Here is a 22200-nt window from a genome sequence, read left to right as displayed (position 1 = left end):
GATTTATTCCCTGCCCTGCTCATGGCTCCGATGTCGCTGGTTCGATCAGACACACAACCTTTCCGAGAACCCTACGTGCTATCAGCAGGCAGCGACAGTAGTGGATTCCCAAGGCTGTTGCTTAGATGAGTCCAGCAAAGTAGTTCAGCTCAATTTCAGCGAGGAAACAGTTAAAGAGCTCAGTGTTCCCCTGTGCCCGGGAGGCAGCCTTTGTGTTTAACATTGGCAGGGGCTCAGTTTGGGCTGGAGGTTTGTTTTAATTGGGGGAGGGGGCAGAAAAGAGGGGACGCTCCGACTTCTTCAGTCTGTCTCTTTCTTTTACCGATTTAGCGGAGGTGGAGATTTTCAATCCCACCCAGTCAGACGCAGGCAGGAGGATCTGGTAAAACTATTCCAGGAAAAGCCACTCGGAGGAAACTACTCTGAGCAGCAGCGACAGCAGGCGCAGCATGAGCGTGCGGGCGAGGCCGGCGGAGGACGCCCGGCGGGGGTGAGTGCGGGGTCCCCGCGGGCGCGGCCGGGCAGGAGCCGCTGCCCGCTCCCGGGGAGAGCCCGGCCCGGAGCCGCGGGACACTTTCAGCACTTCTCGATAACGCTCTAGATAATGATTAGGTGACGATGGTGCACCTCTCTGTGTGTGTGTGTGAGTGTGAGAGAGGAGGCGGGGGGGGGGGGGGAAGAGGGAGAGAGAGAACAGGAGACAGGCACAAGGCAGCTTGGGATAACGATTATTAAATGAAGTTTCACAGTATCTTGATCTTGTCAGATGTTCTATATAGGCTGCAGGGGAGGCAGCACTGATTTGCCAAGTGCACGTTGGAATTGATCTTTTGATAGTGTTACAAGCGAAGAACGTTTTCTTTTGTGTCAGAGGCAGAAACATAAGGCAATGCTCCCCCCAGCAAAGAGCGCTCGCTGTCTGTGTCTGTGCCGGGGTGGGGTGGGAGACAACCGAGAGAAATCCGCCGTGTCGGCAGTTTTTCTTTCAGCGCTTTCGTGCCCTGATTAAGTTTATTTGCTCCTGTTTATATCTCAGCTGCCTTTTGGGAAGATTAATCACTGCTAACGTTTTAGCTCGCCTTTGATACCTTGAACAATTTAATTTCCAATAGTACGGTCTCTTGCTGGCAATCTCGGCATGGGAATTTTTCTGGCTTGACACCCCAGGCAAGTTAGGAGGTTTGTTCTCTGCATCTGCGGCTGCTTCCGCAGTGCTGTCCGAGGGCAGGCAGGGCACATGCATGTGGCCTCCAGATGCACAAAACCACCTCCCATGCTCCAGGTGTTCAGTTGACATGTGAAGGAGAACACTAGGTTACGTTATTACAAAAAGTTATTGCAGATGCTAGTACGTTACTTATATGAGGCAACTTGCTTGTTATATTCCTTAACAATACAGATACTTTCAAAATATGCACAGAGGAATGAAGGACTGTCAGGAATCCATAAGAAAATAGCCTTAGAAATGATTATATTAAAAATTTTCTAGTTTTGCCTCTTATGGAAAAGTTTCTCCTGGGAGAGGGAAGAGATGGTAATTGGCAATGCTGTTCCTAGCTTTGCATGCTGGCTGCATGATTGCCAGGCTACCACCATGTTCATACGATATATAGATAAAATTTTCACAAGAAAACCTCATTAAACACGGAGGATACTAACATAACCACTAAAGCATAGGGCTGTGGGTTCTGTCCATAGCTGTATCACATTTACTTGAGCAAGTATGAACTTGGGAAAGTCATTTAAATCATTAGTGATTCAGTTTTTCCATTTGTAAATTGGGGAGCCATAGTCATAGTAAATAATAAAAGTATTAATACTTGCCTGAAAAGAGTTACAGTCACATGTCTGTTTTTTCTGATATGATTTAGAAACCTAAAGCACTTACATCATGCAAACTGTTGCTAACTGCCCTGAGATACCATCGTAACCAGCATTTAATAAAGAAGGATTTACTATTTAGTATATTAAACTTTAAAATCGAGTGCATAGGAACTCACAGTTGTCAGATCCTCATCTCAAATACACCAATATAAAAGACTGTAAACGTGGATCCCTGGTCTGTGAGGGATAGCACTTTACATGCCAGGCAGGAATACTCAGGTTAACATTGCATTTGCTGCTGTATGTAGGTACACACACACTTCTACAGACCACAAACAGAAGACGGTAATAGTAGTAAATATTTATACTGTGGCTGCATCCAGAAGTCCTATCAGTAAATTGTCTCCCACATTCTTTCTCTGGTAAATTTCTTGCTAGAAACTCTGACTTAATAACCCCATAGGGAATGAAATTAGGATTCATTTATTTAAAAGGATCCTCCCAAATCCTTCATGTGAGTCCCTAGAAATCGGAAAGTTATAAATACTTTACTTTCTACTCTTCTGGCAACACTGCAGCACATTGTCTTGTTTTGCAGATACGAGCCATGTAAAAAAAACCTTTATCTTAAATTAAACTGCGGCTTCAAGGAAATGGACTTGAGTGGCCTCTTGGTTTCACTGGAGGTGTAGTATCTACACCGCCTGCAGCAGGGAGCCAGCTCTGGTGGTTACATATAGGCAGTCGTACTCACTGGGACAGAGTGCTGTGATGCTTCCTTTCCTATCTGGAAACTTAATGAGCTGTTGCTTAGAATACTAAACCAAGTATTTTTTCTCTTTAAAAGAGCTTAGATTTTTATAATTAGCTTTGCTGTGGCTAAGTACTGAACATGAGTTGCAATGACATTCAGGAATCAAACAACACATAAAGTTTGAAGGGCTTTTCCTGGACACAGGTCTACCCTGAGACTGTAAAAGTCTTCCTCCTAATATTTAGGGACTTTGGATCTGGTCCAAAATTTGATTTGAAATACATGTATTTTCAGTCTTCATTTAAAATCCAGGTAATTATAAAGTCAGAGGAAAACAATACAAAGCCTCATTGTTGCAATATATCAAAAATACTCAGAAAAATTAACAAATTTACTTACCTTTAATTATTAATGCAGTGTTGTTACCTTACTTTTTCAAAGAAAAAGTAATAACTTTTTACTTTAGCTAAAATATCATTCAGCAGTTTCCAAGGCCTCTCTTTGCTGGTATGCTTTTCTTGCAAGACTATATTTTAAAACAGAACTTCATCCACTATATTTTTTCCATTCATATATAAATTCTGTCTCAAACTAAAAGGGTTTTGCAGGATGTCATTTGTATAAGCTATCAGTTTCTTATGGAATGTTTTGTGTTTGCCTTTTGTCAGACAGTTAATGTGGGTAATCTAAATTTTAAAGTAGCACAGTGATTATAAGCAGGTGTTTATACATATGTGCTGTAGCAAATACCCTTCCTAAGCAAGAAACAGGGTGTGTTAGTCTACCTGTTGTATTGATTCTGTGTTTCTTTCTTCTTTTTTGGTTTTGCTTATTGTTTCTCTCTGCAGGTGAAGAAGTGAGAAGTCTCTCACTGAAATACAGAAAAAACCCTGTCTCGCTGAATTTGCTCTTTTGGGACTTCAGGATGGATGCCTTGTGTTTAAGAGTTTCCTTGCTGCTGCTGGTTCCAGGATTTGTCCTCAGTGACAGCTCTGACAGATACGCTGCCAATCAGAGTGACTTGGGAAACTACCTTTCCACTTTCTCAGGGATCGAATCCAGCATACTCCTCACCACCAGACGGCCCCTGGTGTCCAACCAAACTGTCAAATGCTCCCAGCAGACTAAGATTGCTGAAACTTTTAAATACATTAACACGGTGGTATCTTGTGCTATTTTCATCGTTGGAATGGTTGGGAACGCAACTCTGCTGAGGATCATTTACCAGAACAAGTGTATGAGGAATGGCCCGAATGCACTGATAGCCAGTCTGGCACTAGGAGACCTTATCTATATTGTCATTGATATTCCTATCATTGTGTACAAGGTAGGATGGAAAAACACGACGTTCTAATTGCAGTTTCCTTACAAGTACGCTGTCTGTTCTCTATGGTTACTTCTTTGTCTCAGTAGTGCTCTTTTGTCAGTGAATAGTCTGCTTAAGAAAAAATATGACTCCTTTTTGTTCTACAACAAAACCCTTGCTCTCAGGTCGCACCTCCATAAAGAAAAAGTGTATCTATCTCCTTTTAAAGCTGATGTAGCTCAGAGCTCTTAACCAAAGTGTGGCCTTGGGCATTTCACAGGAACTCTTCAGTTATTACAGCTACTATAGCTAGCAAAAGAATCGATGAGGGAAGACTTTTTATAAACCTTTCTCCTCCTTGATGGACATACAGCATTGGACTAGTTGCTATTTTTGGAATATCCTTTCCTTACTTTATGTTTGTACAGAAAATACTCTCTGATCTGTAGGCTTCATGTTATGACTCTGTGGACAGAGATTATGTCAGTTGAGCATTAAAGTTTTAATTTAATAGTCATTAAGAGCAGAGTCTCAAAATTATTCCAGAGTTAGTAAAATCAATTATATCACAGAACATTTTTGAAATACTAAATTTCATCTGGATTTGTCGAAGTATAAAAATAATCCTCAGCAATTCTTTAATCTGGCATAAAGTTATCCTGTCCCAGTTTTTTTATTTTCCATTTTAATTAAACAAAGCCATAAAGCAGTGCTTTTTCTGATGCAGTATGTATTTACTAATGTAACTTGCATGATTCCAGGCTTGAATGAACAGTGTGTTTTTAATATATCTCACTGACATTAACCTATCTTAGAAAATTGTTAAAGAATTTTGCAAGCTTCTATCTGTATCTTTGTGGATTATATACAGGTGCATAGCTGATAGGATATTATAATTTTTCTTTCTTTTCTCAGTAATAACTTATGTGCATACATTTGTGCAGAGGCATATTATCTAAGGTTAAAATGCAGTACCTGGTTCTGATCTTCCAGTAGTATAAATTACAGATAAGTCTTTTAACTTTATCTGGTTTTAATACAATATGAATTTGAAACTAGGATAAAGACTGTTAATAATAATGCACGTGATTTAATGGAAATTCTAGTTTCCATTTTTCAATCTGCCACCTGGAAAATTAAGTAATCAATTTCTTGATAAGATAGCAGATATCTGTAGGTATTTTGGATTAACAGGTTGATGAGAAACATTAGCCTCTGCCTGATTTGAGATTCACCTGTTTTCCATAGCTGTGCGGATGCCTAATGGAACAGGGGATTGGGGTTCTGCACGTTTTTGTTATTCTTAGGCAACTGGATTTGTAGCCCGGACTGCATGTCCCATGATGCATTACAACGTCCTCCCTGGCAAATTATCCTGATGTCTATATGCATAATCGCAAAGGCAGTGTTCTTACTTCTCGTGGTATCTCTGATATAAGAAATTTTAAGGAAAAATGGCATGTGTTTTTTTCAGAGCTGAGTTTGGGAAAAAACAGGTATTTTTATTACAGTTTTTTCTAACCTTTCAAGAGCTCTGCTGCTTATTGACAAAGAGGAATGGAAATCTGGAATTAATTTTGCCTTTCAGAACTGCCTTTTGATGGTCTTCTGAAAATTCTTTAGAATTTTAGTTACAAGTAACAAACTATTTTTTACATTCCCTTTATTACTTTGCAGTACGTTTTTTTCTATTAATTGACACCTCTTTGTCATTCTATAGGCTCACTTGCCTTGCTATATCTTATATGATGAGCTGAACTGTGGTCCTGAATATCTCTGTACAAATGAAATTACCTTAGCCTATATGAAAATTTATTTCTGTACTGCAGAGAAAAATTTGATGAACAAAGGCTGTGAATGAAACTGCAGCCCCTTGACATCAATATATGTCAATTCCCACATGTAAGAGGGCGGAATTAAAATTGCATTTATAAGCGTAATTCTAGATTTTAGTAATTTTTTGAATGCTTGAACCTCTAAAAAAAATTACTTTAAAATTACCATATACGACCATCTTGTTGTGTAAGGTTAGCTGCATGTATTCTGATACAGGGAAGCATTTAGAGCATTTATAAGGGAGCTCTAGTACTTCTAATAAGAAATTCTATTATTTATAGTCAATTTTTCATATCAACCATTCAGTAATATGTCTGCTTACATTAGGATTTGATTTTAAAGTTTGTTAAATGGCATTCCTGTTTGTATCACTAAGTATCCCAAAATCTGTGGCACCATTTAGCTCCTCTTGTTGAGTGACAGTATGAAGGGTGGCCACTGGAAATATCACAGTTTGAAAGTGGAATTGACATTCTTTTAAGGAAAAAAATTTAACTGCTTTTATTATTGTTTTGAAGTTTAAATTATAAAGTATTTTATACACTTAGTTCTGAACTTTATTTTAAAGATTCTTTTAGCTTCAGAATCAGCCTGGTGTTGAACCATGTATTAGTATCCTATATAAACAAATGGTGTCAAACACTTAATACCTTACAGGTCAGATCTTCATTTTTAGGAGGACAAACCAGCTCTGAAATCAGAATTAGAGTAAACAAGCATTCGTCTGCATACTAAAATAACCAATAGTACAGTATTAAGATGGGCACATCATAGAGAAGAAAATGTGTAATACTATGTAATTGTGATGTAATTATAATATCAGAAATAAGTATAATCACTTTCCTGAAACATAAGGTAGCCTTAACTGTTTTGAAACTACTTTCAAAAGAGAAGTAGGTAATGTTACTGATATTCAAATCCATTTTACAAATCCTTAGAAAGAAGTGGCTATAAGATTACAGTAATTGAAAATGTAAGGTCCCAGGAGAATTGAGTCCATCATTCTGTTATGTATTTACATAATTAATGAAGATGTGATGCTGGAAAAAAAAAAGGTTATGTAATTTATGTCAGCTAAAGATATGGTCACAGGTGTTTGATATTTTTATCCTTTCTTCATGGTACAGTAGGCTCAAAAGTTCCCCCTTACTTTCTCCAATTAGTGTAATTATATAGTGGATTCCCCTTAGCAATTTGTTAAATGGATTGAGATGTGAGTAATATTCACTAGCCTCCTTTGAAGGTATTCTGGATATATTAAACCCCCATTACACTTAATTACTGCAAGTATATCCACTTGTAGTATCAAATCAATATTAAAAATTGTAACAAATGGAGTTTTACAGGAAGAGTGCCCGTTATAAATCCAGCCTTAAAAGACCAAATATAGACAATTTCATTTTCAATCACATGTTTATAGCACCTGGACCCAAATAGTTTCCTCTTTACTCAAGACATACCCATCTCAGACATTCAAGATGTCAAAGACTAAAGCCTCCAAAACAGTAAGAATTACTTCTTTGCCATGAAAAGAAGATGGGGAAATACAACTTTTATGTTTTATGCTGCTGTAGAGGTAGGGTTAAGGCACTGAAGAAGAGACAGGTTTCATATCTCCTTTTCTAGTATCAGGTGGCATAGCACATAGCTGAAAGCTGCTGCATTACCCATCATTGCCATGTGTACTTGTAGCAAATAAGCTAAGTTTGGATGCAATGCACAAAAACTTCTTTAGAGGACTGCTTTCTGTAAAGAAACTAGACAGTTTTCTAAGGCTATAGATAGGCAGCAGCAGGATATCCATAGCACCACTATTGCCTTGGCTGCGCTAAAGCTCTGGAAAGCCCTTATGGCTGCTGTTGCTGCTGTTGTCACCATCTATAAAGTTTAGCAGAGCAACAGCAAGAACAACTGGTGCTCTCCACAGAAAAAGCCGTCCATAGCTCTTCCCTGAGCTTATGGATCTAGAAACACTCTAGGCCAAGGCTCTCACCTTTGGAATGGCAAAATTCAGTTTTAACTATGTTTTTGGGAAGTCCTGAGCTGTCTCTGCTTCTGAGAGGAATGTTTAAATGAGTTCTATTTATTGAAAACTGACCTACATAGGATTGACATAAATTATATTGCCTTACATCTTAATATGCTTAACTCTTTAAACCATTAGTTTATAAAGAAGTAGATGAAGATAATTAGCCAGCTTTTAACCTGTTTCTTCAAATGTGAATAACAAACATTTTCCTAATTATTTTACTGGTATAAAGTGAAAGACATCTACCCAGAAAACAAGCAGAGTGTCCACTGCTCAAACAGCTCAAGAAGATGACATTTTCTGTAATAAACTAAGCTTTTTTATTAGTAAATTGGTATTCATGCTTACGTTAGTTGCAATAGCATCTAAATCTGCGTAGTCCACCTAGAACATTATGAGTCTAAATCTAAAAGGTAGCTGGCAGTAAGCAAACATCTTCAGCCATTTTGTCTTCAGTAAAGGAAGACTTAACTGAGGCATTTCTAGTCATGGATGTTTTTCAGCATCAGAGCAAATGCATAAGTGTTAGACCAATCCCTTCTTAATCACAAATTATTTGGCATATCTGATTACCTTTGGTGACAGAATTAATATTATACGTAACAGGGATGATAATTAAACACATTGTGACTGATCCTGTAGGCTAATAGAGCAAGTGGCATCCACAGTAGTTATAGTTTTCTGCCAAAGGAGTATAAGGCCAAGCCCACAGCACACGTAAAGTTAAGTGTACTTAAAAAAGTAACTCCCCTTTAAAAGCAAAATTTGTGCAGCGTGTATTTCTCAATGAAGTACCAACATCAGTAGGAAATTCAGAGGCCACCAGCTAACAACTGCATTCTGCCTTTCATTGAACTTTCAATCATTTATCAGCAGTCCTGGCTAACCAGGGAGGTCTCAGTTGACTGGAAGTTAGCAAATGTGATGCCCCTCTACAGGAAGGGCCGGAAGGAGGATCTGGGGAACTACAGGCCTGTCAGTCTGACCTGGGTGCCAGGGAAGGTTATGGAGCAGATAATCTTGAGTGCCACCACACAGCATGTACAGGACAACCAGATGATCAGGCCCAGCCAGCATGGGTTTATGAAAGGCAGGTCCTTGACTAACCTGATCTCCTTCTATGACAAGGTGACCCACTTAGTGGATGAGGGAAAGGCTGTAGATGTTGTCTACCTAGACTTCAGTAAAGCCTTTGACACCGCTTCCCACAGCATTCTCTTGGAGAAACTGGCTGCTCATGGCTTGGGCAGGCACACTCTTTGCTGGGTAAAAAACTGTCTGGAGGGCCGGGCCCAAAGAGTTGTGGTGAATGGAGTTCAATCCAGTTGGTGGCCGGTCACAAGTGGTGTTCCCCAGGGCTCAGTATTGGGGCCAGTACCCTCTAATGTCTTTATCAATGATCTGGATGAGGGAATCGAGTGCACCCTCAGTAAGTTCTCAGATAACACCAAGTTGGGTGGGAGTGTTGATCTGCTTGAGGGTAGGAAGGCTCTGCAGAGGGATCTGGACAGGCTGGATTGATGGGCCGAGGCCAACTGTATGAGGTTCAACAAGGCTGAGTGCTGGGTCCTGCACTTGGGTCACAACAACCCCATGCAACACAACAGGCTTTGTGAAGAGTGACTGGAAAGCTGCCTGGCGGAAAAGGACCTGGGGGTGTTGGTCGACAGCCAGCTGAATATGAGCCAGCAGTGTGCCCAGGTGGCCAAGAAGGCCAATAGCATCCTGGTATCAGAAACCGTGTGGCCAGCAGGACTAGGGAAGTGATTGTCCCCCTGTACTCGGCACTGGTGAGGCCACACATCGAATACTGTTTTCAGTTATGGGCCCCTCCCTACAAGAAAGACATTGAGGTGCTGGAGTGGGTCCAAAGAAGGGCAACAAAGCTGGTGAAGGGTCTAGAGCACAAGTCTGATGAGGAGCGGCTGAGGGAACTGGGGTTGTTTAGCCTGGAAAAAAGGAGGCTGAGGGGAGACTTTATCGCTCCCTACAACTACCTGAAGGAAGTTTGTAGCGAGGTGGGTGTCGGTCCCTTCTCCCAAGTAACACGTGACAGGATGAAACAGCCTCAATTTGTGCCAGGGGAAGTTTGGATTGGATATTAGGAAAAATTTCTTCACCAAAAGGTTTGTCAAACATTGTAACAGGCTGCCCAGGGAAGCGGTTGAGTCACCATCCCTGGAGGGATTGAAAAGCCATGTAGATGTGGTTCTTAGGGACATGGTTTAGCGGTGGACTTGGCAGTGCTGCGTTAATGGTTGGGCTCGATGATCTTAAAGGTCCTTTCCAACCAAAACAATTCTATGATTCTATGATTCCAGGAAGCAACACGTTGGTAGCCCAGTGTGACGCAGAAATCCATATAACTTGCTCAGAACATGACCTGTTATTTGGGTGTATGTCTCCATGTAGTGATCATACATAAAAGAAATCTAGAGATAGCACAAGAATTGATTGCTAAGTCCTGAAGGCAGAAGTTACCCAAAATGGAACAGGGAAGGGAAGTCAATCAGGAATCTGTTGACAGACTCCATTGACAGACTACAGCTTCCTAGCAGAAAGTGTTTAATGTGCATACCAAGGTAGGAGTTAAGGAAGAGATTTTATATTCTAGGTCTTAGTTCAAGAACCACTCTGCCTTTAACTAATGGCTGTACTCTGGAGGATGGGATATATGTTCCCTTCAATGCACAGGCAGCTCCTCCCTCATCTTCAGTTTCACATCTCATGCCTACCTTGCTGTTCTGTGGATTTGTAATACTGTACAGCACCCAGAGACTCGAGGTTTAACAGAATACTTTAGGATGTTTGCTCTTTCTATTTTTCAATCAGCTGAACTCTACAGATAACAAGGAATTGTTTTGATTGTGCATATCCAGGGTTTACCAGTTCTGCAGTAATTTCTTAGCAATCCTGTCACTATCTTTAGCAACACACAAAGACAACACAGCTGGAAGAATAACAAAAGCAATATTTTGCCCAGGGATTGAAAAAATTCTTTTGAACAAATCACCATGCACATAAGCACACCTTGCAGCTCATTTCCCTGAAGAAGAGCAGCACAGCTTTAGAAGCAGTCTATCTAAAAGGATGGGAAGTTAGCCAATACCATGGAACAACAAGAAACAAATCCTACTTTGTAAACAGCAAAAATACCACAGGGAAGATGTCTAGAGTTGTTAGGAATGCTTTACCACTAAGTAGATTTTTGTAATAAATACAAACATTTTAACAAGAATGTAAAACTTAGGGTTTATTTTTTTACCAGTTAGTTGAGACAGAACGTTCTGCTTCAAAAACAGGGCGTTTGTTTTCTTACCTTTCTCTTGAAGTATAATCTATTTTCTCTTGTGTAAAAACGATACATTCCCTTCCATAGCTGCCTAAGCAGGAGAAAAAGACTGTAGGCATTCATGAAATTGCATGAGACCCTCTGCTACCTCCACCTTTACTCAGCTGGGCAAAGATGAGCAAAATAGCTGAAAAAGCTGTGGTAGGGCAATCCAGAGGAAAAAATGCTTTTGATGGTTCTCATGCATCCCCATGTAACCTTTCTTCCTTCCAGAAAAAAAACGGAGTCAGTCTTTTATCCACCCAAAGTGGAAAAAAGACGGTTCGTGGTTGTAGCAAAATGAGGAATGTATTTCCTGCAAAGAACAGCTGAAGAGATGCAGTGTGCTTTCTCTACCGTGGCAGTATCATGAATCTAAGTATAAGGAAAAAAACAAGTGATACCAAAGTTAGCAGAAGCCCAAACTATCACGTCACCATGATACTCAATATTGGTCTTGTGCCCTGCGTTATAAAGGTTAGCCTTGTTCTTTGTTTTCCTCTACTTTTCCTCTACTCACTGTCCTTACCAAAGTTGAGGCTTTTCACTCCAGGAGTGGGAAGGGAAAGAATACCTAGAGACAGGCTGTGTTCTCTGTCCTTTACCCTTACAGCTCTCCCTCTTTCCACCAAAGCGGTGGAGCACAGCAGAGTTACATATGTGGGGTGAGCAACAGCCTGTGAGTCCAAAGCAAGAAATGGATGAGGATTATCATGCAATGGAATTCTCTCTTGGATGTATAGGTTGTAGGAAGAGGAGAAAGGCTTGAGAACATGCAGTGAATTCTTGTCCTATGAAGTTTCATGGGGACAGAAGGGTCCCAGTTGAGTCACTGAATCAAAACACCACAATCAAAATACCACAAGCAGGAGACTCAATCCACCCTTCTTCCTAACTAACCAGACTTATAGATCAAAGACAGGAAGATCACTTCATTCAGAATCATCATCTTTTGTCACTTAATGCAGTCAGCTCAGTGGCACAGACTTTAGACACTTCTGTGTTCAGTCAGATTTCACCTGGATTCCCACCAAAACACCAGGTACTATATTTGGCCCATGCCTTGAAGCAGACAAGGGCATACATAATTGTAGAACACAGTTTAAGACAGAGATTTACCAAGACAGCTCAATGTCTCCTAGTGGAAACTAGCCTTTAAAAACAAAGAAAAACCCCCTCAATGTGCTGATCTGACAAAACCAGGAACTTCTCATCTTTCATTCTGGGCTATGTTGCAAGGAAAGGAAATCACCCTGGAATACACTGGTTTTGTAACTCCTACTCCACAGCTAGGAAATGCTGGTCACTTATACAACTAGACACTATCTATACAAACAGAAATCTGCTGGTTTGGTCCCTTTCTCCATTACTGCACAAGTGTAACAGAAGTCATGGAATAAAGAAGATATTTCTATTTGTCCTGCTGAAGACAGAGCAGAAACTCGGGCTGCCAGGGTTGTGCCAGAGCTGTTCCATCAGTATCATCGAACACTTAAATGCCATAAAACTCAGGAAAGTATCCTGCGTGGGGGCAGCATGAGGGGCAAGCACTGTCTGTATGAAACACAGTTCAGTTTCTGTGAAACAGATCTTGTGTGTCAGCACAACAATGGTCCCAAGTGGATATAGGAAGAGAAAGGCTCTAGAGCACTAGGATGAAATCAGAGCAGGAAAGGGCAGGTATGAAACCTTTGCTTTCATCCTCAATGCCACGTGGCAGAGAGAGAGGACCTCCTGACATGTAGTTGTCGAACTGAAGCAGTTTTTATAGAGTAGCTCAGAGACAGTTCATATCCAGCACCTAACCCAGTCCATCTGTCTTGGGCTGAGCTCCAGGGTCATTATCTGCCTGTAAACACACAGTATCAGCCCAGTATTAGATAAACACTGTGGATGCACATGAGCATATACTGGTGAATACTCATGTGGTTGGATTATAACAGTCTCTCTTTTAGACTACATATAAATTGCTTGGGATGTACAGTGGGACTTCATGTTTTGTACATCGGCTAGCATACTAATGGGGGTTAGGAAATAGCAGCAGCAGTACAATAAAATCAACTGAGTGACATTTAAAAATCATTGCAAAGGAATGTTCTCAGCGCCGCCGTCTTGTTTGTTTCAAGCTGCAGCGTCAGGGCAGAGAGGCCATATAAAGCAGCAGAGAAGAGGGGATGCTCAAGGAAGCTGTGGCTGTCTGGTCACTTTGCTGAGGTTTTTAAAGACCAACAGTAGAACCTTGAAATCTTTATTTCTGATTTCAGTGTAAAAATATGCTGTTGACTACACTCTTTTCTCGCTCAGGAATTGCACCACAGTTGAACTGTATGAAACACTCCTAAGTTGCAAACTGCACAAGGGGAAAAGTGCATTTCCTTTGCTGCATGTCTTATTTTGAAATCTCAGAGATTTTGTGAGTGGGTTTGCAAAAGCACAATCCATTTGACCAACTTATGGAGAACTGGGATAAAAGTTGGGATAATCAGCCCGATTCCTCCTACCCTTGCCTTGAGAGAAAATGTGATCTGGTAAAATTTTGTACTCATTTTGTTTGGATATTAAAACATGCAAAAGCACTGGAAGAGCAGAGGCAGTAGTCCCAGTTCTTATATTGTACCTAAGTAAATCAGGACTAATTCAACTAAATTCCTGGGCCCATTTTTTATACAAAATAAATGTGTTATTTCCCCCTGAAGTTTGTGTACCCTGCTAGGGCAGAACAGAGGGCAATGGACTTGTTTTGGTGTAAAATTAGTAAAACCAAAGACAGGATCAGATTTGCCAACTAAAAATATCTACAGAAGAAAAAACTGGCACCTGATCCAAGGGGAAATAATGAATGCATAGCTCATGCAGAATGATAATGGAGTATACCCACAGAAATGATTACAAAGTTAATCTTAAAAATCAAATAACTTAATTCTTATCCCAGTGATTTTGATTAAAATCAACTTGAAAAGAATGTCTAATGATTTGGTACTGATGTTACTTCAATTAGTGGAAAAGTGTAAGAAACAAAAGGAATAAAATACTTTTAATCTTAAAAAAGGAGAGCTTCCTGGGGTGTGGGGAAGATGTGTACATGCTGGAACCATGATAAAGCTTCCCTGTGAGGAGTAATGAGTTAGTGAACCTTTTTCAAGTACAACACTTCTCTTTTTGAAGCTAATATTTGCCTTGTAGTAACAGAGTTTCACAGTCACTACAAAGTGCTTCTTCATTTCTGTTGCTAGATATACACTACAGCCAGAGTCAGTGCACATGAATGAACAGGTGGCTATCTTTCAGTTGCCTTTTAAAGTGTGATCTATAACGATAAATCAGTTTTGGGTCTCTGGCTGGCACAGAGGATTGGCAGAAGTCTGCTAGGGCCTCTTGTCCCTGACAGTGCCATTTATAATTTAGCCTTCACTCAGTGATGCCTGAAAACTATTCTGATTTTACCCCCAGACAAGAGTCTGGAGCCGAAATTCCATGTGACTACAACTGGTTGGAGAATTACCATGGATTCAAATCACCTCTTCTTTTTCAACATTTTTCTGCAGTCCTGACATAAACTAAAGCCTCATGCAAGAGTTCTAGGCAGAAGGGAAAAATACGCCCTGCAAACATTTGTTATAATATGGCGAATCTATCTAGAAAAGAATTCTGCTGGAGCTTTCAATGTACTTCATTCAATCTATAAATACAGATGAAATCAGAGAAACTAATCAACAGCTTGCAAGCATAATGTCATTACCTTGTTACTGAAGGTACTGACAATAGCTAAATCACCAGTCCTAGTGATCCATTCCCCAGCCTACTGGCACAAGGAGGATTTGCTTTCATCAAATATGATTGTCCTAAACTGGAATATCATTGCAAAGGTGCTTGCATTTTCTCTGCTGTGGTCTTAATGGTAAATAAGATACTCGTCTCTCCTTGAAGAAGTCAAGAGTTCTTAATATGCCAGAAAACACACAGCAATATACAATAACAGAACAAGAGCAAATGGAACCACATTTATATGATATTCTAACACTCTCAAGATATAGGGAGTAGATAGACTTGGACTGACCCTATACCTTATGTTGAGAAGTCTCATTTTAATATTCAGCTGAAGAAAAAAATAGTCCTGTAAAACATATAATGCCTAATGAATAATGCCTTTCCTATTTAATGAGCAGTCATACACATTTGCTTCACAGTATTAACACCCAGTTGACTGAAAGCTATGAATTGCTAAAATCTGTCTTGAAATACAAGTAATGAAATGACAATATGAATATGGTCCTAGAGAGATATATGCAGCATGTAGTACACAGCTGCTTCCAGCATTCTTGAGGTATTATTTGGGAAAAAATGCACAAGTAATTTAGCATTGTGGTGAATGGTTATAAAAAAGAGGGGATGTGAAAAAGCCAGATCAGAGCTGACTATAAAGAGAAGATGAATTCCTACAAATCTGGCACTCAGTGATAAACATCCTGTACTCTACAGGAAAGTGATCTGAAAAACTCATAATGTGAAAAAACAGAAAGGTAACTGCTACCTTAACTGAGATAAAGAAAGATGTGAATTTTAACTCCCCATAGTTAACATTTATATTGCTAAAGGTACTGATTATCAGTATGTTTCAATTTAACAGTAATTTAAATAGAAATAAAATGTTTACTTTGAATACTACAGTCCTGAGCTACAACCAAAACTTGTTTTTCTAATTCTGCAGACAGAATCCACCCACTCTTACTAGATGAGTGTGTTCCAGAGTCTAAGCTTCTACTGAAAAAATGTTCTAGTCCTTGTGGTTGCAAAGATAACTCTCAAAACATGAACTGACTGTAAGCAAAGAAGTCTGTCCAAGTACGAAGATGGCCTGGCAGAACAGGTCTGCATGAAAGTAAACTCTGAAAACAACAATTCAAATTTCTATTGATTTAATTATATTCCAAACAGTATAATCTTTGTTCAGTTTTAACTGTAAAAATGCTACAAATATATGATTCATAGGTTGTGTTTATCGCTGAAAGAACACAACTAATTTTTCCATGGAGAATACAATGGCGTCAGTCCTTGCACATTTGTGCAAATGGAAGTATGGTTCCTTGCTCTCTCTTTTGCATTTTGCACTCTCGCCCAGGGACAGCTAGACTGTGGCACATCACACATACTGTATTTATTGGAAATGCTTGTTGTGCCACCAGTTTATCTCCATCTTATGCACTTGAAAATAAAACTGTTGTGAAGTTTAAATCTATTTTAGTTCCATAAAACAGTCCCAGGTCTGGATATGACTGTCTTAAAATATTCAGCAAAATCAGGTTTTAGAAGCTTTCAGAAGCTTGCGTTTGGCTTATAATTGTTAGTCCATAGCAACAAGTGTATCATTTGCTGTCTTCCTCTGAAGCAAAACCATCTCCAAATCTAGATGGTACCATCAAAATATTGTATTCTAGCCTTTGTTCAGTAAAGCTTAATATAAATCCAGTGACTGCACAGTAGAAATAATTAGTTAATTATCCAGTAAGAATTATTATTATTGCCTTTGAAAATGTGCCCCCTGTTTATATAGGGGATACTACATCCACTAGGATGTTGACGAAGTTACATATCTGGCTCAAGCACTTGATATTTTAACTTCAAATCTAATCTTTCTATTACACGCCCACTTTAACAGAAGTTGGTAAGAGCATAAAAACTGCTGGGCTATATTACGCAAAGAACTTGTCTTACCTCTATTTCAGTATCCTACCCCTGACAAAGGCTCACTAGCAGAGACTTAGGGAAGAAGATAAAAAAAATGGTAGCGCAAGAGTGACTCTTCCCCTTCTGGTAAGAAGGTTTAGTGAGTTCATTTTTCAAAGAACTATTTATGGTGACTGTAAGATCCTCTTCTTGAGTGGACTTAGCTAAGTTAGAGCTCAGTACTTTGTATAGATTTAATAATTTTTCACTTATTACATTTACTTACATTTAATGTAATCTACCATTTTACTACCAGGCACACAAGGAAGGGAGATCTTCTGTGACTCTGCAGTCAGTTGTAGATTTGACTATCCTGAATAATTTTGTATCCTGTATTTTTATATATACTTGTTCAAAGCTTTAACAGTTACAGCTAGAAAGATTGCTATTTGCATGCTAACTATTCACAGCTATTCACATGAATCAATGTATTCATATTTGTTATGTAAATGCCTCCTTGGAGACATTAATGTAAACTCCAGCCACTCATTCATGTCTTTCCAAATAGCTGCTTTTCTGTTGCCTTGTAGTACAGCCCACATGTATGTATGATGCTAGTACTTTAAATCACAATATGGAACAAATTATGTAACTACAATATTTTCTTCGCACACTTAAGAATCTGGCAGTGTATATTGTCCTGAGTTACATAGTGGTGCATTTAGAATGACAAGAACCTACTTGTGTGCAGCATGAGGATTTAGCTCCGAGGTATTTCATTATAAACTGTGAGTTATGCTTTGACTGCTTGGTTCTGGGACACGGTAATTGTAACCATTTATGACAAGGTTGAGTTAGATTTTCATTATTCAGTACTGGTGGCTGAAGCACAATAAAAAATGTTTCAACAATGCAAGCTTAGTAGCTTGTACTTATTACAACAGTACAAGGTCAACACCTAAGTTTAAACTTTCACCCGCTGTGCTTCTATAGTAGCAGTTACTTCCCAGATTCACTCAGTACTAAGGATGTCCTTCAGGTATGGAGAATTCAAGGTTACAATGGCTGTGTCTAAGACAAGAAATAATTACAATTTTTACATACTTGCTAAGTTACTGTTTGAATATTCTGATTATTTTATATCTTCTCTTTAGCTCCTTGCTCAGAAGTGGCCTTTTGGAGATTCTGAATTTGGACAGTTTCTTTGCAAATTCCTTCCCTTTATACAGAAGGCGTCAGTGGGAATCACAGTCCTTAACCTCTGTGCCCTTAGTGTGGACAGGTACAGTATGATTTACTCTTTTGACAGACACTGTTCTTGCCCTTGAAGTTTTCCTAAAACTGGGAGCACTTAGTATGGTCTTCTTAGCAGGCAGGCTACAGTACAGATGTAACTTACATCCTGTTTTTTGATATCCTGGCTGTAACAAAGCACCAAATCTATGGCTCAAAGTATAATATGAAGCCATTGGACTAATTAACTTTACAGTTTTTTTAAAGGTATTTAAAAACTCTAGTAAAGCATTATTTCAATTTCCTTTCCAGACAAAAATTTATTGGGATTTGACTCAGTATTCGGACTTCTTTCCTTCATATGACCTCATGTTTGGTTTGTATTTGAGCAGGATCACAATCTTTAGACTTAAAAAATATTTTTTTCAACTTGCTGCCCATGGACCATAATTACAGTGTTTATTTTGATAACTTTTATAACTAATTGAGTTTTATTGAAAAACACATTGGAAACTTGCTTTGATAGTTTGAAAATTAATGCCTCTGCTAATAGTGCTCAAAAAGATACATAAACTTTTTGATACAACAACAGCTAAGATGCTTTTGAACATTATTCTCTTATGCTTTGCAGCAGATGAGTAACTTAGTAGTATCCATACCCAAAATACAATTCCTTATTGCATTATTATCTTACTAGCTGAAGCCAAAAACAAAAAAAATGTAACACAGGAAAATGTTCTATTTCCATTTTTGAGTCTGAGAACTATAAAAAGAATCCTGTTTCTCAAACAATATCTGCCCAGCATAAAATACAATCCCATGGACTGCTCTAAGGAATAAATAATAGATCAAGCACATATGAAACAGAATTTGTTAGATAAGCTCTGACCAATGCAGTTTCACTAGATTTAGTCCTACTGTTACATACATTTTCCTAGATTGGAAGTAACTCAGCTGAAGGTACCTCTTTATATATGCATATATATATTTTTACAAGCACTGATTTGCTAATCCTCATAACAACCAAAGGCTGTTTCCATTTGAGTATAAAGTCTTGTATGCGATCAGACTCATAATTTCCTCCCCCAATTTACATGCTTTGCCAAGGACATATTCTTTATCATCTGGTGCTATTCTAGTAAATGGTTGCAGAGGATGTGTGTTAGAAAACAGATGTAGACAGCTAGATTCTGATATTGGCTAACATGAAGTGAATCTAGGTTAAATCGCCATGAAATCAGGATCTGAGAGCACCTTCAACAAGTTAGGTCGGGCACTGGAAATGGCGTAGTTACATTAATACAAAATTCCACATCAGCTAACGTTTGCTTTTTAGTATGGAAAATGAGTAAATATGGAATTGCGTGCTGTTACAGCTGGAGTGTTTCTGGTCTACAGGCAAGTTACTTTTTTCTTAAAATAGCTCCTGAAAAGTATCTCATATATAGTTATTTTGGGTGTCTATATATGGAATTGCATTCTACAAGGCAGAAAAAGATAGTCAATTGGTATAATGAATTCAGAGCTCCATAGCTTTGATAATTGTTGATTCTCTGTCCCTCTTGCAGACTACAGCCTTAATTTGGAACAAGATTATTTTTTTTTCCTTCAAGGACCATTCTCTGTGCTAACTACATCCTATTGTGAAACTCCACTCATTACTACTGCCTCTCAAACAAACTGACTTGCACTGACAGTGTATTAAGGTTTAACTGTGCATGCCCAAGGGGAACAATGTCCACTCACATGTGGAGAGGGTTTTAAGAGGCTGGCAGAAAACACCAAACCAGCCATTCACCCTCAGAGGAAGCTCACATTTGTTTCAGATGCCTCGCAGGCATTTTTAAACTCTAGGTCATGATGGTGACGACAGTCTGACTCTTTCTAAACAGTGTCTGACTGTGACTAAGAGGAAGGATATTTCCCTTCCTGAGCTTTTACTCTTGCTTATGTCTTGGGCATAATGATTTTGATGAAGAAATGGTTTTAAGAAGAAGAGTGAAGATATGGATCTCATTTAACATGTATACACCCTCTTCTTGTCTCCTCTGCACGCCAAATTGCATAGAACAGTAATCTCAGGGTAGGTACTTTCATCTGGCCAAACTTCCAGTAAGTGTCTTAGATAAGTCAAGATTTTACCAGTAAAACAAATGAGGGTGATTTACTACAAGAAGAAACCACCAGGGAAAGGTGAATGTGTCCTGCTCTTAATGTTCTCAGATCAAGACAGGATGTCCTTCTGAAAGAAATGCGTTAAGCAAGTTACAACTAGATAGGAGTGCAAAATATTCAATTGTATGTATGTATACTTCAGGATGTAATGATTCCTTGTCCTTAAATACTGTGCATCTCCAAATATAAGCAGCAGGAGGGACCACAGAGTCCATGACAAGCAAGTTGGAGTAAATAGCTAAGAATGGGAGAAGAGGAAGGAGAAGTAAACAGAGGAAAAACTGAAGGGCACAATATACTAAATTTGACAGTGCATGCACGAGCAGTAGAAAATGAAAAGGGGAGAGGGAAGAGGAGTCACAACATTAAACAGAGAAAAGGAAACAGAGAGCTGGAAAAGAAGTAAATATTTTAGACAAGGCTGGAGACAAAAGGGAAAAAAAAAACAGAAAAAAGAAAACTAAGACAGAACACACGCATAGAGATTTTAGATTGAGGAATTAAATGTAATGCATGATGCATGTATTTTATGCCAGTTCCCTGGCAGACATCCTATATTTTCTAACTATGAGGGAAATAAACCCTGCAGTATTTTCCCACTCCTAATTATGGGAGGTTTGTGGCTAGACAAAGATCCTATATATTACATAACTCTCAGAACACCCACTCAAAAAATTATACTACCACTATTTTTCAAATCACTCTTACAGCAGTGAGTAAAGAGACCAAGTAATTTCAGGTTAATATGCATTCAGTAAATTTTGATATAATTACTGAGCTTTTTATGCTTTAGCTGAAACCATTCATAAAATTCTTCAGCCAGTAATTCCTTATCTGAGAGTTATTTGAATTGTGAACTGAAAAAAAAATTGCTAATAAAATACATACAGGACCCAAATCCTTACTGCTGTGCATACTGATCTTCTCGTGCAAAACAGATGTAACTCAGAACAGGTACAAAACGCAAGAAAGGAAAGAATTGGATTCACAATTTACAATCAACTTGTTGTCACTTACATAGTTACACAGGTGTACAACACAAACTTCACGTTTCTTACTTGAAAAATATGTACAGTCTACAGGCCCCTGTTTGCTAAGAACATCATTCAGTCAAGGATGAGATAGTATCATGTACCTTGTGCAACTGATAGGACCAATTGTAAAATTGCCAGTCAGTAGAAAATAAACTTCGAATTGATTATTAAATTTCCAAAGTTCACAAATATTTGAGTATTTGTGTGAAAGGTTACATTTTATGAATAATCCATTCAGTCATTAAAGCCAAAATTTGATATTTAGTAAAATGAAATATGAGAGGATTACAAATTATTTAAAATTAAATTTGAATTTTAGTATGAATAAATATGTGTGAGAAGATATGATGCTGAATGTTACTTTCTCAATTATCTCAGCATAGTTTGTTTCGATGCTCTCAGAATTCCAATCTCATAGACCTCCTCCCCATGAATGAACCATTGCCTCCCTCCTTTCTGATATTCTTTGAAGACAAGGATGCCTTTAGAAGATTTTTTTATTTTTAATCTGCAAGTCCAAATCGTAGTTTGCTTTAGTATGTTCAAAATACATACATACATTTCTGTTAAAATGAGAACCTGTCCATAGCACACCTGTGACTATGTTGTGTAGGATATTGCTACAGATATCAAAGCAAAAGTTTCTAGTCTGTTTACTGCACGAATGATGGCATACAAGGCTCTAACACCTCCCAGTGATGTTCTGTAATAATGCTTTCTGAAGTTCTTGTGAGGGGCTTACGGCCTGATCTCGCATTCAAGCATCTTCCTTCCCCTAACATCGAGGCTACAGGGGATTTAATTCACAAGTCTTCTATCCTGTTAATAAAAACACTTCCAAATGAAGAAGGGGGTGTGATATAGGAAATCAGAAGAAATGCTGTGTGTGTGAATCCCACTTAGTGTCTTTCTTAGAGGAGGGGTGAGGATGCCTTTTAATAACTCTAAATTTTACTAACCTCTGTAGCGTAAGTCCTATATCCCTTAACTAATGTTTTTTCCCATATGAAGCTC

The 22200-nt window shown here is 38.7% G+C and overlaps 1 protein-coding gene across 1 annotated transcript in view; it reads left to right on the top strand.

The window, feature by feature from the left end:
- Window positions 1–400: 400 nt before the first annotated feature.
- Window positions 401–22200, top strand: part of EDNRA (endothelin receptor type A) — a 35722-nt gene continuing 13922 nt past the window's right edge. Inside the window, exons 1-3 of the mRNA XM_068402902.1 lie at window positions 401–490; window positions 3427–3905; window positions 17899–18026. Coding sequence (XP_068259003.1) covers window positions 3504–3905; window positions 17899–18026 — 530 coding nt within the window. The 5' untranslated portion in view covers window positions 401–490; window positions 3427–3503. The remainder of the gene's footprint in view (window positions 491–3426; window positions 3906–17898; window positions 18027–22200) is intronic.

Source organism: Nyctibius grandis, chromosome 6 (assembly GCF_013368605.1).
Source record: "Nyctibius grandis isolate bNycGra1 chromosome 6, bNycGra1.pri, whole genome shotgun sequence".
Taxonomy (NCBI): Eukaryota; Metazoa; Chordata; class Aves; order Nyctibiiformes; family Nyctibiidae; genus Nyctibius; species Nyctibius grandis.
This window is presented reverse-complemented; position numbering and strand designations above follow the sequence as displayed.